We start from the raw sequence: 18960 nt of genomic DNA, 5'->3' as shown, positions 1-18960 counted from the left end.
ACCTGATGTTAAGGAGTACTTGCTTCCTTTGAAATGGGATCTGTTTAAATAGACACAATTGAACAGCTTTGTATGCATAAAAAAAACAATGCACGCTAGATCCCTCGTGGTGGCGCACGGTGAACTCATTTCATGGATAGAAAACAGAAGATTATAGTTTTGAATCTCACTGATGCCACAATACAAATGTGTTTGCATGATTAGTGCCTAAGGACATTAATTTCCCTACGCCCTATCTGTGCTTTTGGAGTTTGGAGTTCAAAAAAGTTAACCCTAAATGAGCTAGCAGGTTTATTAAAAGTCTTACTGAAACATTCAGGGAATTTTTGAAGGGAGTTATTAAAACAACAAAAAAAATACTATAATTTCCATCCTCAGAGCAGTAAAACCTCCCAGAGTAAAACCTCCCTGCAACCTAAAAATAAACCTTCCCATAACAGGCAAAATGTTCACTTCCGTTCCCAGAACGTAATTTTTTTTTTACCGGTCAGGAAACATATGGCTTCGTTCCCAAAACGTACGCTCCCACAACTTCCAAGGAATCAAATGTGCTAGCAGTGTTTATTGTAGTGTTAAATACTGTCTGTGGTCTGTGTGAAGTTTTATTGCATGTTTTTAAAAGCTTCACACAGCGGGTGGATGCTGTCTGGTCTTGATTTGCAATTCAATGATCCACAATTGTTTCCAAACATGCTTGTTAGACTATTAGACAGTGTGCAAAGTTAAGGGTTGAATGTAACTAACTAAGTTTGTTATTCTTCAAGGATACTCTGTGGTGTCCTGGAGTCAGAGATCAATAAAGTTTATTCTGTCTGAACTAGCCTCCCAGATAAAAAAGAACATCTTTGTGAATAGAAAAGTAGGGTATATTGATCTTGTTATCCTTTTTTCTATGTTAAGATTGGCTCTAAATGCATCACCCATAAAGCTATGACTATTCCAAAGGTTAGTTCAGATCAGTATGTGTGTGTGTGTGTGTGTGTGTGTTTATGTGTGTGTGTGTGTGTGTGTGTGTGTGTGTGTGTGTGTGTGTGTGTGTGTGTGTGTGTGTGTGTGTGTGCGTGTGTGTGTGTGCGTGCGTGCGTGCCTGTTTGACATTGCCTGGACATCAGAAGAGCTAGTACAGCATCAGAATAAAACAAGCTTGCTGAGAGCCTCAATGGCATTAAAAAGTCAAGCTGAAGATGGAAGATTGGTATGCAGAGTGATTTTGGATAGAGGCTCAGGGGCACTCAAGTTATAAACATCCTCTGTTGCACACTATAACCCATTAGGCCAGTTTTGTCACAAAAGAGTGACTCCGCAGCAACAGGTATGGGTATGACAATTGTTTTGCATTTGGATGGTTTATTTAGTCCCTCCCTACATTTCAGCTTTAACTCATACATATTTATTGTGCTGAGGCAGGCAGGCAGGCATGCAGCAATGGGTTGAGAACAGCGTGAGGTAGTGTTTCACACAGTGCCTATCTAATTGCCTGACCAACTGTAGCTACAGTATAGCCTCGTTCTAACCAGATACAGTCTCCACACTAGGCCTAGTTGTAACCAGATACAGTCTCCACACTAGGCCTAGTTGTAACCAGATACTCTGTGTCTCCACACTAGGCCTAGTTGTAACCAGATACTCTGTGTCTCCACACTAGGCCTAGTTGTAACCAGATACTCTGTGTCTCCACACTAGGCCTAGTTGTAACCAGATACTCTGTGTCTCCACACTAGGCCTAGTTGTAACCAGATACTCTGTGTCTCCACACTAGGCCTAGTTGTAACCAGATACTCTGTGTCTCCACACTGGGCTCCATTCTACCCAGGTAGCACATAACATTCTGAGAACCATATGTTTCTTAGAGCTTAGTGAGTGTTTGGTTGTAATTATGGTTGTTTTGCATGCAACCTTCCTATAATGTTTCCAACAGGTTTCCTCATGGTAATATTTAAAGTAATGTCCTCAAATTGTTCAGAGAATGTTAAGAAACCACGTTTTTCTGTGGGAATTTCAGTACTTCATCATACCGTTTTCTACAGGTTTCTTCATGATTCTATTCAAAGTCATGTTCTCAGAACATTCAGAGAACTTTAAGAAAAAAACACTTTCTAAGGGAATTTTAGTACCTAAGCGTAAGGTTTTCTACAGGTTTCCTCATGGTTCTATTTAAAGTCATATTCTCAGAACGTTCAGAGAACATTAACCCCTAGAGTCGATGTCGAATTAGAATTACTATAAAAGAACAACTAAATCTGTCTGTAGATATCTCTATTTGCTGGGCTGTGTCTCAATCCACTGCATCCGCCAATTCTGCGGTGAAAGCTGGCAGAGCTACAGTGGTGAATGTCAAACCATGAGGCATCCCGAACACCGGTCTTCTCACAAAAACGTCTGTAACGTCGGAACCGTTTGGGCTACAAACTAATAATACCCCTCTGTGGAAAGAGGAGACTCTCCGTTTTGCTCTACGACCCCCACAAGCATCACGGGACTCGTCTAAAGTCAGTACCGCCGATCTGCCAGCTTCTGTCTGTAGCGTCCGAACTGTTTGGGCTACACATTAATATGAGCCCACAATCGAAAGGTGAGACTCACAAACACATATGTACATGTTGGATGTTTTGCTCTAGGATGCCCACAAGCCTCATAATTCTCATCTGATGGTAGTCGGTACAAGTTAAAGAAATGTATTTTTTAATTGTACCTTTATTCAACTAGGCAAGCCAGTTAAGAACAAATTCTTATTTTCAATGACGGCCTAGGAACAGTGGGTTAACTGCCTTTCTCAGGGGCAGAACAACACTGTCAGCTTTCAGTTACAAGTCCAACACTCTAACCACTAAGCTACCTGCCACCCCAATGGATGGAAGAATGTACGGAAGTAATTTAGTGCCCAGAAAAAGGAGTTCAATGTGGGTAAAAATAATGAAAATAATTTCCTGATCTCTCAGATATAGGACAGACACTTCAAAACAAACTTTTGACTCTCTGTTTTGCCGTGTATGAATATGTTATTAAATGTGTTTGTATGGGATAATAGCAGTGAGGCCAAATTCAATGTTTAATCAAATCATTTTGAAATATATATATATTTTTATATCTACAGGGGTCTTTTTACAAAATGCATTTTAACACTGCATTGTTCTCAGCCCCGGGTTAGACTGGCTCCAATTCACACTGGTATTCCAAAGCCTTGGGCTAACGGACAAACACAACATGCGACCAACATTCTGTCTCTGACAAACGACCAATGTTATAAGCAATTTAACACATTGTTTCTTCTTGCTTCTAGCCTAGCATATTATTTCCAACAGTGATGGTTTGTATAAACCTTGCTGTCTGCTTGTCAGACCCCGGAAACAATGTTTCACTTTTAAAATTCGATCTCGCCCTTGTATGGAAAATGCTGTGCATGAACGAGACATTAACATTTCTGATCCAGGCAAAAACATGGAACAATATTGTTATCATGGATAAATCCAATTGAATAACAATAGAAAGTTATGAAAAATGACAAAAATTGAGGGTTTGCTGCCCTTCCAACTATAAAGTTCGTAACTTTAGTTGGCTAGGTGAGAAGACATGAGCCAGCCTGCATAGCAACCATTTTTGTAAGGCATAGCAACCAATTTTTTTGTACACATGAAAGTTTTTGATTTTGTCTTCAGGATGAAGGATGAAGGATGAAATAATAACAATGTATTTATCAAAATGCATTACAGGCATCACGAGCATATGTAAATTAAGTGTTAGTGCAGCTTTTGTGATTGGACAGTGAGCTTTATAGGTGTTGTTCTTGACCCTGTTTCACGCTGGCTATTTTGGCACTGTGTTTCTGGGGCTAACGACAAAGTCGGTGCTAACCCACCTCTGGAGCAGGGCCCGCTAGCTCTGAGCTAAGGTTGGTGCTAGCCCACTTTAGAATGTGTAAATGTAAACACTCGCTTAGCCCTGGGCTAAAATCTCCCTTAGCCCAGGCTAAGGAGGCTCTTTGCCCTGTGCTAACGTGCAGTGTTAATGCGCCTAAATAACTTTTGCAAGAATATTATTTAAAAACATATACATTCCATTCTCAGCATCAACAAAACTCTCTCTATCCTTTCATTGTCACGACTTCCGCCGAAGTTGGTGCCTCTCCTTGTCTGGGCGGCGTTCGGCAGTCGTCGTCACTGGCTTTCTAACTGCCACCGATCCACGTTTCTTTTTCCATTTATTATGTCTTAAGTGTACACACCTGGTTCCCATTACGTTATAATTATTTCCCTTTTCCTGTTTTGTGTTAGTCTTGTGTGTTAGGGTTTGTTATCGCTCCATGGATTTATTGTCCTGTTTATTTTTCCCGAAGTAAAGTACGTTATTTTTAATCAGTTCTGTTTCCTGCGCTTGACTCCGTCCTCACCTATACACCACTGACGCTGACACTCCTGTTAAGTTTGTTCAGGTGTGTTGGCCGCACCAACTAACTGGTCACACTGACTGATCTCATTGATCTCAATGAGTGCTTGTTTCCTTTGAATAGGTCTGTGTGAATAGTCTAAAATGAACAGCTTTGTAAATTGTTATTGAAACATTTTCAGAACGTTATGTAATTAACGTCATGTAATTACCTTCAAATAACCTATCATTTTTGTTCTCTTAAAGTTAATAAAACATCCCAGGAAATCTTTCAAGGAACCACAGGGAAACGTTATCAGACCCTCCCTGCAACCTAAAAATGTACATTCCCAGAACAGACCAAAATTTCACTTCCGTTCTCAGAACGTTTAAAAACTTTCCGTTTTAACCATCAGGTAACTTATGGCTTCGTTCCCAGAACTAATGGGAAACCAAAAACGTACATTCCCACAACTTTCAAGAAACCAAATGTGCTATCTGGGTAACTAGATACTCTGTGTCGCCACACTAGGCCTCATTCTACCTAGACTTCAAACCAGAACCCAGAGCTCTTAACCTCAGGAGCCCTGGGGAGGGAAAGCCCCACACGGCCCCTTCATCCCTCCTTTCTGCAGCTAGGAGAGGCCAGAGTGAGACCGTATACAGTATCATCTAGTCAATCATCCAGAGATATGCCCTTCACTTGAACAAGTCTGAGAGCATGGCTGCCATAGTCTCTCTGCCACTTTTTCTGCAGAATTTAGGTTAAGAACAGTTTGCGTTGAACTGGGCTGAGATTTAGAGAGTCTTAAAGACACTTCCTGCCATAGTCTCTCTGCCACCTTTTCTGCAGCATTTGGGGCTCAGGACACTTTTGAAAGGAGGCAAAGTTCTGTCCCAGCAATCAGCAGTCAGAAGAAGTAATGGTGTCAACCTGGTCTAGTTGTCTGGCTGGCCGTCCTGCCTTCTGCCGCTGGTCCAGGCAGTTGAGGAAGGTTTTTGACGGTGTGTGAATTTCCCACAGGTGCATGCATCTTTGAGTGCCAGTGAAAACCTTCTGCAAAGGTGTCATAGCCTACAACGCTGAAGATTCTTTTTGCCACAGGCATCAATTACTGTTGCTGGAAAGGAGTGTGTGAGACATTTCCAGAGACATTTCCAGCTAGCGTGCGTGCAAAGGGCACTGTCTCCTGTTGGTGTCAAGGTAAAGCCTTGTCAAACAAGCTTTTAAAACAGACACCACTCCTGATTATCTCTCATGTTGTGTTTTTCCCGTTGTGCAGATTTACATCATCCCTACATCAGCACCACTGTCTTTTGTTCTTCACACACCATTTTCTTCTAAGTCCTAACCAAAGACCAACGCCTTTTTCAAAATACCCCAAATACCCCAAATACTGCTCTGCACTGCACCACAATTCTTGTCATTTTAACTCTCTCAACAACTCTTCTTTACCTAATAACTTGATTCAATTAAAAGAAAGAACATGAACATATTTGATGCACTTTACAGATGGCATCCTTTTGCCTTTTTGGACGTATCAAAGATGCGAGACCAAAATGGCAGCTTTGCTGTTCATTCATCACTCTGCAGGACTGAGCTCCCAAGAAATCTCTCATTGATCTTACCAACATGGTATGATAAGTAGAAAGATGAGGACGTCATTTACATAGCAAATGGGAAAGATAACATTGCTGCTCACATCAAGGCTCGTTAAGGAACGCTTTAATTAATTGGGGAATGTGGGCACTTCACTGAATGCATAATGCTCCATGAGTTGAGCATGCAGGACAAGTCAACAACCCAAACTAACCTGCAGTTCATGACCACGTCCGGATTTACCTGATTAGCATGACTACGGACGCAGATTGATTGTTGATTGGGTAATTCTTATTTATGTCACCACTCGATTGTTCCCTCACAAATCAATTAACCTGCTTTCCTGGTCCATGGCAGATGGGAAAGGATCGAGTTATGCTATTTTTGCAAAGTCAACCATGGCACACACAAGTGAGGTTGAGACTAAATGGATGGGTGGATATGGATTTGGTGCGCTGTAAAAGTGAATGTAACGTATGCATGTTAAAGGCATAAAAAAGTATATCTGCCCTCAATACTTGAATAGCTCAACTTTTTTTTTTTACCCCTTTTTCTCCCCAATTTCGTGGTATCCAATTGTTTTTAGTAGCTACTATCTTGTCTCATCGCTACAACTCCCGTACGGGCTCGGGAGAGACGAAGGTTGAAAGTCATGCGTCCTCCGATACACAACCCAACCAAGCCGCACTGCTTCTTAACACAGCGCGCATCCAACCCGGAAGCCAGCCGCACCAATGTGTCGGAGGAAACACCGTGCACCTGGCAACCTTGGTTAGCGCGCACTGCGCCCGGCCCGCCACAGGAGTCGCTGGTGCGCGTTGAGACAAGGATATCCCTACCGGCCAAACCCTCCCTAATGCTGACGACGCTAGGCCAATTGTGCGTCGCCCCACGGACCTCCCGGTCGCGGCCGGTTACGACAGAGCCTTGGCACGAACCCAGAGTCTCTGATGGCACAGCTGGCACTGCAATACGGCGCCCTTAACCACTGCGCCACCCAGGAGGCCGAATAGCTCTACTTAACATGAAAAACAATCATGCTTTTGCAGTTTCAGATACGTGAGTACATTCATACATTCATACAGACCTTAGTTTTGTCAACATCAACAGTGAGATTATTTTTGTCTACTCAATCCTGTATCAGGAAGGCAGCGACTGCTGTGAATTCCCAGTGTGGATGCAGGAATAACAGGTGTTTAATAGTCAGGCCCAGTTTTTATTGTCATGCATCTGCCACTGACTCACATCCATAGAACTGTAGACTGAAACATGCTGACCCTCCGTCCTGGTCCCAGGCATGGTTCTGGGAGTAACTGCTGCCTGTAGGCAGAGATAAGCTCCTCTCCCTCTCCCCCCCCCCCCCTCTCTCTCTTTCTCTCTCCCTCTCTCTCTCTCTCTCTCTCTCACTCACACACACACACTATCTTGTCCTTTCTCAGTTTTTCACAGTTTTCTGCAACATACACATGTATACTGTCTGCACACTTGCAGCCTCGTTCAGTACAGGAGATCTGATGCTGTGCCATTGTCCCCATGTAGCCTGCTCTTTGTTTTTTGTGCTGATACAAACCGACCCCCAAACACAACAATGTGTTGACCTGGGTGTCTTCACCCAAGCCAAAAATCCTGACTTTGGGCAAAGCACTTCATCACCCTGGACTTTCTGCTCTGCCAACAGTAACAGCTGATTCTGGGGTTTATAATTCAACCCATGACATTAGCACAGTGGAGATGTCCATTGCATTGTTGTGGCCCGCCCCAACCCCCATCCCTCCATCCTTTATTTCATCCCATGTCAATTGCAGCAGCTCTCAGCCAAACAAGGACAGCTAGACTTTAAACGCTCTGCCAATGAGTCATCTAGTTTGCCTTTTGGCAAGTGACAAGAGCACACAGAATGAATAATCAAGTGAAAGCTCTGGGTCAGGGGCTGAGATTTATTTGACAGGGGGATAAGATTTAGCTCTGTGAGGGTCATTGTAGTCATGATACCCCTAAACTCCATCATCCCTCACCCTCGCCACGGTGTTCTTCTACATCTATCCATATCCCTCTCTACTCCCACTGTATCGATTAAAGACTCAGGCGAGCTAATGCCATGGATGGACGTTTTACGTGTAAGAACATGATCAGTGGTACTACAGGAAGAATGGGAAGCGGTTGGCGCGCTAAAAATATTAATGTACCTCCACTTGACTTGCTGACACGGCGACTTATTATTTGTTTCGCCCCCAAAATCAGAACACATTAAGTCATTCTTGCAATTTCTCCATCAGCTAGCTATATAGTTTCCACTGAATATTCTCTGCACCAGAACCAAGAGCAAGGCAAGGGAGACGTGAGTCATAGTTGAAATGAGGACAGTGGAGCTGCTTTTCTTGTCAGTCTCTTGTCAGCCTCTATAGCTTTACATATAAAAAGGGATGTCACTTCAGCAGGGGGTGTGTGTGCACCCCCTAGAGATCCTGCATAAACTCTGCCACCTGGAAGCTCAACTCACCCTAGACTAGTAACAACACAGATACAATATAACCAAATATTCACTTCCAGCCTGCAGATGTAAGAGTATAGGCAGAGAGGGACTTGGTATGATGGCTGTACTCGTGGCCCTGTCGCGGGTTGGGGTGAGTCTAGGTTCACTGAAGGTGGAGGTGAGCAGGTGACTGTTAGAGGGTGACTGAGTACACATGCAACCCTAATGCCCTTTCATACCCTCACCACCACTGTCAAATGACCCGGGACAAAAATATTAATCATCAAAACAGTTTGTTGACACATCCTTTCCCCGCTGTCTGCTCTTACCTGTGTCCCTGAATAATTAATCTGTCCCTTCGTCTGTCTGTGCATCTTTCATCACCCTCCCCACCGCCCGCCTGGTCTCCTGCCTGCCCGCCCGCAGCTGACGCCTGCATCTGAACACTATTGACAATGACAGTGGTGGCAGTCATCCATGCGGAGCCAGGTGGCAGGCGGAGTGTGACTGCTACCACAAGGTTACAGCAGCATATAAATAGTTAGAGAGAGAGGAGGTTTGGATCTCTATCTCTCTGGGTGGAAGGAAATGTCTGGCTGAAGTTCCAGGCCCATGGTCCTGCAGTCAGTCACCAATTGTACACCTATCTCTGTCAACTGATCTGAGGTGGGTTTCTCAAAACGTGTGTGCACTAAGATCGATTGCCTACCAATAGATTTCAGATGATTTTAGTGCTTCAGAGGTTTTGGGAAACTCACCCTACTTAGATTAAATATGCACACAGGCTAGTCAAGAATATAAATTAGGTAATGAATGACATTTAAGTTTGCGGATTCTGGGAATAATGTTGTGTTCATAACCAACTGTGATAAATGACAGTTGTGAAGTCCTAATTACTGAGTAGGGTGCATTCACGTGCTTGAGCTGGGAAATGCCATCAAACATGGAGGTCATTGAAAGGCTTGTGACTTTAAAAAATATTTTTTTGTTTTTGTCCTTAAATAGCTGCTTTCACTTTCTAAATTAATAGGTTGAAGATGCTGCCATGCTTGCTGTCTTATTGACAAATGACATCAGAGGTTACTAATAATCCCCAGTTGGAGGGGCGTTCAAGGGGATTTTACGAGATGTTGTGAACAACATTATTAAAAGGTACAACAGTATTGTTGGCCTGCTAAAATGTTACTGAAACATTGTAGAATAGTGGACCATATGGTGTTGTCAGGAGGGTGTGAAGCATTAGGATTCAGGTGCAAAATGGTGGTATACAGTCAGGTCCATAATTATTGGCACCCTTGATGAAGATGAGCAAAAAATACTGTGTAAAATAAATAACACATAATTATTGGTACGCCTGTTTTCAGTACACCAGCACCCTACCCTTGTGAGGATAACGACACAGAGCCACACAAGAATCGTTAGAAGGTAAGCGGTTCGTCTACATAGAAGATCATAGGAAATCCCAGGACAAATTGTCTATAATACTGTAATACGTGGATGCTGTCACAAACTCCAAACTCTACACAGCTGTCACTGACTAGTTGGAGATAATTTTAAGCTCGGTGGACCTGATTTGTTTATTGACATTTTTCAATATAACTCATGAATGCAACTGTTTATGTCAAATAGTTTTGTGTTCTGCTTGTAGCCCTTAAAAGAAAAGCTTTTTCTTCACTCAAAAAGGGACCAATGGAGTTAAGGTCAATGGCATCATGAACTTTACAAAGTACTAGGACATTTTATACAAAAACCTGGTTGCCTCTGCCAGGAGGCAGTTAGCCACAAGTGGATCTTCCAGCAAGACAATAACCCCAAGCATGAATCAAAAAGAAATGGTTAATTGACCACAATATCAACATTTTGCAATGGCCATCTCAGTCTCCTGATGAACCCCATTGAAAACCTGAGTTTTTTTATTTTTTATTATTATTTATTTTTTTACCTTTATTTAACTAGGCAAGTCAGTTAAGAACAAATTCTTATTTTCAATGACGGCCTAGGAACAGTGGGTTAACTGCCTGTTCAGGGGCAGAACGACAGATTTGTACCTTGTCAGCTCGGGGGTTTGAACTTGCAACCTTCCGGTTACTAGTCCAACGCTCTAACCACTAGGCTACCTGCCGCCCCATCATTGCTGCGTTGCCAAGATATTCCATCCACCTGACAGGTGTGGCATATAAAGAAGCTGATTAAACAGCATGATCATTACACAGGTGCACCTTGTGCTGGGGACACAAGGCCACTCAAATGTGCAGTTTTGTCACAACACAATGCCACAGATGTCTCAAGTTGAGGTAGTTTGCAATTGGCATACTGAAAACAGGAATGTCAACCAGAGCTGTTGCCAGAGAATTTAATGTTCGTTTCTCTACCATAAGCTGCCTTCAACAACATTTTAGAGAATTTAACAGTACGTCCAACAGGTCTCACAACCACATGTAACCGCACTAGCCCAGGACCTCCACATCCGGCTTCTTCACCTGCGGGATTGTCTGAGACCAGCCACCCGATCTGCTGATGAAACGGTAGTATTTCTGTCTGTAATAAAGCCCCTTTGTGGGGAAAAACTGTCTGATTAGCTGGACCTATGCCCTCCCAGGCCCATTTTCATTTTCAATGACGGCCTAGGAACAGTGGGTTAACTGCCTGTTCAGGGGCAGAACGACAGATTTGTACCTTGTCAGCTCGGGTGTTTGAACTTGCAACCTTCCGGTTACTAGTCCAACGCTCTAACCACTAGGCTACGCTGCCGCCCCATGGCGGCAGCCCATAAGAACAGATGAAGGATATCAAGGATCTGGAAAGATTCAGTAAGGAGGAATGGTCTAAGATCCCTCCCAATGTCTTCTCCAATCTCATAAATCATTTAAGGCTCAGTGTCCTTATCCTCGCAAGGGGGAGGGTGCTAGAGTATTGAAAAAAGGCCTGGCAATAATTTTGACCTCTATTTTTATTTCTTTAAATGACTTTATTAACAAAATCCTGGGTGGCCCACCTCTTTCTGTTTATTTTTCTTTACATACCAATTTATTAGTTAAAAATCCTGTGTGATCAATATGATAATTTCTCTGTATGTATTTCTTAACTTTGTATTATTTAATGTGGCAGCCTACGAGTACATATGGTATAAAGTGTGTAAATTGACATGAATACTGTACCTGTAACCCCCCCCCCAACAACAAAAAATAACAAAGCAAACAAGAACATTAAAAAAAGGAAGTATGATTTGAAGTGTCTGTCCTATATCTGAGAGATTTTAAAAAGCTTTTCGTATTTTTTTTTGCGTGGAATGACCCATATACCGTTGACGTGGAAATGCCCTATCCAATTCGTCCAATTGTTTGGCCGCCATGTGCGTGTTTCGTAAGGGGCTCAACTTCCGATGGTGGGGTCACATTAGTTTGTAGCCCAAACTGTTCGGACACTGCAGACAGAAGTTGGCACATCGGCAGAACCAACTTCAGACGAGTCCCGTGAAGCTTGAGGGTGTCCTAGAGCAAAACGGAGAATACCATCACATTTGTGACAGTCTCAACTTTCAAGCCCAAACCGTTCGGACTCTGCATAAGTTTTTGTAACAAGACCAATTTTCGGGATTTGTCCTGGTCTGGCGAAAAGCGCTGTGGCCCTGCCACCTTCCACCACGGAAGCGGAAGGCCGACATTGGCGGATGGGGTGGATTGAGACGCAGCTCATGCAAAAAAGATATCTCTAGCTTAAACAGACAGAGTATGATGTGGATGTTTTTATTATGCTAATTTGATTTCCCTGCTGACATCAACTCTAGGGGGTTGAAAATGAGCACCTGAACACGACTTGCCAAAACTATAGTTTGTTAATTAACAAGACATTTGTGGGGTGGTTGAGAAACAAGTTTTAATGGCTCCAACCTAAGTGTATGTAAACTTCCGACTTCAACTGTATCAGGACATAATATATTCTGTATAATAACTGCAATGCATATTCGTCAACAAACATTTTTGTAAAAGCAATATGCTGAGTTTGGCACCAAATGAGAGGACATGAATGGAGTGGAATGTCTCACTTAAAGGGCACTCCAGTGTGATTCATCAAAAACATGAATAAAACCGGAAAATAACCAGACAATGCATGCCCTGTCAGGTAGGCCTATAACAGAATTGCCAGAACTGATCAAATGAATCAAATGCCTGATTGAAAGGTTTTTAAAGGTTTGAGGCTGCAGATGCTTGGTTGCCTGCTGTTAAAGCTTTTGATATGACGTTGGGCTTCTCAGAACAATCACATTATAGGCTCATTCTAAACTGGGACGCATGATACCCAATCATAGCAATGCAGTTATTAATAGTTTGGCCAAAACCACGTGAATACTGTAGGTTCCTCAGTGTGTCACAATGAACCATAATGTAATAGTGATCTAGCTGCCCTGAGCGTTTCCCTGGTACAGCCGACAGAGAGAAGAATTGGTCTCTTGAGAAGTCGGTCACCTACTGTATTAATTTGGGTTGCTATTCATACTTTTAGACACATTCATAACCTACATGTCTCCAATTTCTTCTTGGGTATTTGTGCCCTTTCAGTGCAGTGACATTCAACCTTGCAGACATTTCACTGGAAGTCCAATGAAAAAGGTTTTGTCAGCGTATGTACAATATGCTCAGAGACAATCAAGTAATGTAGCTATTCTATTCCTGGGGCCTGCTTGTGCACTTCAAATGGATGCCATTTTTCACACCATTAACTACAGCCCACTGGTTTTATTCACAGCTCAAAGATAGGCCAAAAACAATCCTAAAAACGCCTACAAGCACAATTGCAACAATTGATATAAGCTGTTTCAACCGGTCTGTCGCCAGCCTGTACAGCAAGGAGGAACCATTATCTCTCTCTCTCCTTTATCCTCCCCTGGAGGAAGGGGAAGGGTTGCAGCTTCACATTATGTACAAAGATGCATAGCAAGCCCCCTCAATCCTCTACCTCATGTAATGGTATCTAGTCACAGATAGCTGGCGTTGTAGAAAAGATACGTGGCTTACCAGGTTGATTTGGTATGATGACTGCTTTGATATAAGGGCCAATTTTGTACCTCGCCTGGGCTCTAACCAGGAACTTTCATTATCATCTATGCTGAGTGCAAGGTCCACAGAGAAGGAGAGTTCAAAGGGCCTGCTAATCCACTGGGTTTTACAGGCATGCTGGGCTGGTCAACACACTGGCCCTGCATCTTAAAGTAGCTGTAGCTCCACAGCGGTGCTTGGTAAAAGAGGCTCAGTGGAAAGGTATGCCAGCCTGGTGCAGTTTTCTTTTCTCTCTCCTCTCCACAGCTCCCTCTCAAGGTTAGAAGCCACTAAAGCTTTAACTCTTTATGTCCCACTGCTAAAGTGTCTCTCTGTTTTATTATAGGAGTGTTACGGGTCATTCTGAGGAAGAACTAGCCTGGCTACTGGTCAATGAGATCCATCCAAAGGTCACTTCCATGTCACGTGACACTGAGGGGGGGGGGGGGTGTTGCTGACTGAAGTCAATACAGATGATATTGAAGTGGCTCTGTCGTGTTGTTCATGTGTGGTATTTAAGGAGAATGTAATTTCAGCACACAAAGGAGGTCAAACAAGGAGGAACAAATTGACCTAGTATTGCATCACTGCTGTTTTATCGCAGGTTTAATGATCCTATTCCCTCTCAGAGGTGACGGTAAGCCTTCAGCATTTCCCAGTGAACTCCACGTGCCCGCAGGCCCCTTAGCTTGGCCAAATCCTGCTGTTAATCTGCAGTAAATTGCCTCGCTAGTCGCTACCAGGGTGCTGGGCTGGGGCACCCTCACTGGAGAGCACTAGAGCAGGCCAGGGTAGACTGGGCTGTCAACCTACAGTAGGGAACTGGTAGGGAAATGGAAACAGTTGCTTTCTGGGAAACGGTCCACCAGGGCACAGAGACTGATTGTAATTTGTGATAAGTGGGCTCAGGTAAACTAAAGGAAACCAGCATCACCACCTGCAGCGCTAACACATGATTCGTTTGTGGCCACAGGGGCATCTTTTTAACATATACACTGTATATCTTATTTTTTATTCAACAAAGACCTTTCCAATTAAGGCACCTGTTCTCACACGGATCATCTTTTTTTCAGACCTGAGAGGTTGGGTTGGTGCACCAATTTACAATTGTCATAATTGTGCTGCTAGGCAAGGAGTGTCACTGTGACTGCACACCTAGTGTCCAACCTTTGACACTACAGCTGTCAGGTGGCCTCGTCCCTGGCTGGCCTGCAATGGTGGCACCGTCGGTGCGAACAGAGGAGAGGATTGACGTCCCATGCAGAAACAGCATCCTTTGATTTGGATTTAGGGCCCTTCTGTGACTACCTGACCAAAATTGAGCGGTGCTGAGCTCTGTGGCAGTTAGCCGAGTGTGCCGACTCCCTTGCTGTCCCCCACCGTGGTGCTGGAGCCCAGTCCAGACTGGATCAGGACGGAGGCTCAGTGGCTCTCTGACTGATCATCAGCCAGCTGTTTATGTGTTGTATTCCTCCCACCACATCATACTGGGCGCAAACAATGCACCGTTTATAGTACGCCACAAAACATAAAAGTGCTCCCCTGGAAACTGCTTTCTAATCAGATCATTTTCCTTTGTCCGTTTTCATTTTTGCAATGATCCCTTGATTGTTAATAATGAATCAGAGGGGGCCCTAGCTGCTCGGGGATCATTGAGCCACAGTGAGAATTGGTAGCTTCTTTCACCATCCTGTATAATGCAATATTCATATTCAGACCCAGTGCATGTGAATGGGCATAGTCCAATATAGCCCAGCTTAGCTTAACTGTCCATTTGTTAGAGAAACAGACACAGCTTGGGGGAGAAGATGGATAGTGACGCTGCTGATGCAATCATGCCTCGTCTCTGGAACAAACTGGAACTGCACAGTAACAGCCAATCTCCACAGCCACGCTTATGAAATGGATCTGCTGTTAGGCGAGCTAGCTACCCTACCATGGACCCTCTGCTTATCACTGATAGAGACGGCTGTCCTGCTCTCCCAGATCAATGATTTGGCAGTCAGACTCAGAGTTCTTGGAAATGGTGCACACTGCTCTGCCAGTGATAATTGCTCCCGGTCTTTCTTTCTTCACCCCTCTCATTAGCCACGTTAATTCTCGCTACTGGTTTTCATGGCCGCCCTATTTGCATTTTCTCTCACTGACTTCCGTCCTCTGCTCTTCGTATGATTCTACATAATGACTAGTTCCACATAATAACAGTTCCCTATTCCCTTTAGGTGCCTACCACTCGCCTCTCTCTGTATTGCAGCGTGCCAGCTCTTCCCCTCCACTCTCCAATCTTTCTGTTCTTACCGCCTCATTTAATGCTTTCAATTTACCAGTCTTGTATCTCTCTAATGCCCAATATGGATGTTTTCTTACATTTGCTATTCCTCAGCTATTTGAAATAGCTTTTTATTCTTTGGGATTCAGTTTTAGCAAAAAATTATATTTCATACTGAAAATAGCAGAGGATGCTGTGATTTTCACTTGGTTCCATTTTTTTTGTCTCTCAGAGATTGTAAGGATAATGTTGACATGATTTTAAACATTCCTCTACAGCTGCTATTGCTGTTGATGTGTGGAGAGTATATTATCAGTGTATTTCGTTTTGGAGACTTCATTTAGATTCTGTTTTATTCTTTCTGTGAAATTGCATAATGGGATTCAAAAATGTGACACAATTGAATGGTAATGCTGGAAACATCACATCTTGAAGCGCGGCGAGTATATAGCCGCTGTAATACATTTCTCAATGGGATGTAAATAAGATCAACGGCATCTCTCTATGTGATTGCGCTGCCTTCTAAACTGACAGTTGTTATGATGACTTCTTCTCTACGGCTTGGTTTCGTTTTATGTATAGTATGTAACGTTGTTGTATCATGCCTCCATCTCCTCTCCTGTCGTCACACCTCCAGCACAGACCAATGGCTGAAGTGAGATGAGGAAAGGCTGTGGGTCTAGCTATACTATAATTGCCAGTTTTAGATCCACTTCCAAAAACGCTCCCTGTTGGCTCTGCCATGGTGCCGCTACCTCTAAACTCTGTGAAGGCATGGGGTGACTGTACGTTAGCCTCCCCTGCTGTGGCCATGGAGCATGTCTGAGTTAACTCACATACTGAATGCAGGGCTGGGCCCAGGGCCACGTACTGTCCTGGTCCTGTATGACCAGGGTTCAGGCCTGGCTGTGGAGACAGTCACTTATGAGCTGTTGGTACAGTATGTGGACTGACGGGAGCTCTGCTTGGCTATAACCCTGAGAGCTCTGAAATCAGCCCAGCTCCCTACGGACCGCTAGAGATAATCCGATCTTTACATCTACTGCCATAAGCCATCATGCTTCTCCAAACACCATCCTCCAACATGGAGTGATGATCCACCACCCAGTCAGTCCAGTTCACTTTCACTCACCATGTCACCCTGACTTCTGTTATTTATTCTTTTTTTTTAACAGATCCAGTAATTCACAATTTATTTATGTGACAGATGTTATCTATTATGTTATTCATTTTATGTGGCCAAGAATGAGAGATGTTCTGGAACATTATGCAGCCATGCATCTGCCGGTACATTGAGCACTAATACATTTAAAAAAACTTTTTGAACGTTTTGCTTTTAAAACAGTCCACAATGGAATAAATTAGCAAATGACAAAATATACCACTACTGGTGTTGTGGCTAATGCAATCTCTCTTGCTACCAATTTCAACACGTCTTATTGTGTTCCCTACAGAACGGATGATACATCGGCTGCTGTATTGAAGCCTTTTCGGGGCTCTGAAATAAGAACCGTAATACTGTATATGTTAGTGCTGGCAGAGCTAGACAGAGGTAGCTAGTGTTTTTGTTTATAAATAGCTCCAGACAGCATTATTCCACTTGCAGGCGTCCCATAATCATCAATCACTAGAGCACCCGTTGTGTTTTTCTGGGCTCAGAGGGAAGCGTGAGCTGTGAGTGAGCGGTGCGGAGCGATGTGAGCCGTGCCCTTGCATGTGAGTACATGAAGGAGGGAGAGGTGAGCCGTGCCCCCCATGTGCCCCCCATGTGAGTACATGAAGGAGGGAGAGGTGAGGTGAGTGGGCGAAAGACTGGGGAAGTCAGTGGAAGGTGGTGGTGATGGAGTGAGTTATGACCCCTCGCCCTGCCACCCTCCCCTTGGTCTGGTCGGACTCTATCCTCCCCTGGGTCTCCAGGTCACTGGGTGTGCCCCCGGCCCCCCGCTCCTGGCCCCCTGATCAGATGGAGGTTGGGAGGCAACTGATAACAGACAGGGTGGGGTTAGAGTGGGGATGTGTCAGGGAGCCAATATTTACTCTTGAGAGAGAGAGAGATAGAGAGATGGGGAGGGAGAGGGAGGGAGAGAGAGAGGGAGAGGGGGTTGGACATCCTATGGAGGAGGGGTTTAATAAGAACCCTTCGCTCTTTTTCCTTTTTTGACGAGATTTACAGGAACCTATTGAACCTACTGTACCAGTCCCAGTGATGGGCTGGTACAGATTCATTTAATTTACACGTGTATGCACGTTGCACACACAGGTACATACACACGGACACGCGCAAACATATACACACACATACACACACATCTACCCTGCATTCTAATATTAATGGATTTGAAAGTACAGTAGACATTCCATAGAGACCCACACACTGTCATCCACTATATGTTCCACACACATATTCTTCCTGTTTGTTCATCCCTTTTTGATGCAGACACGCACTGATCTTTTCATCGCGTTACCATGGCAGTTGTGAAAATACAGTAGAAACCCAGCTGACAACAAAATGGTTACATAACTAGTGCAGTGCCAAGTCCTGTGTCTTACCTAAGCACACCTCTTCTCTCCCCTGTGTTTCTGTTGCAGCCCAGATTCCTGGCTCTGCCCTGCTTCTTCTGCAGCCACTATTTAAAGAGGGTTTCATAGGACGCCGAGTACATCTCAACGACACGTATTGTTGTGTACTTGATGATATTGGGATTAGCCCTTGTATGCCAAAAGGAAGATGGTATTTCTAATTACGGAAGCAGAAACCGACGTTCTCCTGCCACCTGCACCAAAGCCAAAGTGATGTCATCTCGTTCAAATCCTAATTAAAAGCATCTCTATTCCGTGAAATGCATTCTATACACTTCATTCAATGCAATCCTCTCAAGGTGTAACTCCCCCATCTACCTTACTCCTCCAGCCCCCCACCCCCATCCCCGGAACCTCGTCCCCAGTAAAGTTAGACAGTGGCGCATGCTGCCCGCTATAGTGCCTCACCTCCCGGAGTTCCTTGGCCACATCCTTGAGCTCTTTGAGAATGCCGTCCAGCTGGTTGATCACCATCTTCATGTGGCTGCGGATCCGTTCTCTGGGGGTCTGGCTGGGGGTTTCAGAGGTGTCCCGGGCCGGAGCTCTGCTGAGGGACATCCTTCACAGGGCGACTTGGGGCCAGGGGCTGGCGGGCTGAGGCTGAGGGCAGGGGCGGGGGGGAGCCGAGTCGGGGTCCATG

The 18960-nt window shown here is 44.2% G+C and overlaps 1 protein-coding gene across 2 annotated transcripts in view; it reads right to left on the bottom strand.

The window, feature by feature from the left end:
- Positions 1-18960, bottom strand: part of LOC109886975 (inhibitory synaptic factor 1) — a 54653-nt gene that overhangs the window by 32049 nt on the left and 3644 nt on the right. For both annotated transcript variants that reach the window (XM_020478506.2, XM_020478511.2), the window contains exon 2: positions 18729-18960. This exon is cut by the window's right edge. In XM_020478506.2, coding sequence (XP_020334095.1) covers positions 18729-18878 — 150 coding nt within the window. In that variant the 5' untranslated portion in view covers positions 18879-18960. The remainder of the gene's footprint in view (positions 1-18728) is intronic.

The sequence above is a fragment of the Oncorhynchus kisutch genome, linkage group LG3, assembly GCF_002021735.2.
Source record: "Oncorhynchus kisutch isolate 150728-3 linkage group LG3, Okis_V2, whole genome shotgun sequence".
In the NCBI taxonomy this organism is placed as follows: Eukaryota; Metazoa; Chordata; class Actinopteri; order Salmoniformes; family Salmonidae; genus Oncorhynchus; species Oncorhynchus kisutch.
This window is presented reverse-complemented; position numbering and strand designations above follow the sequence as displayed.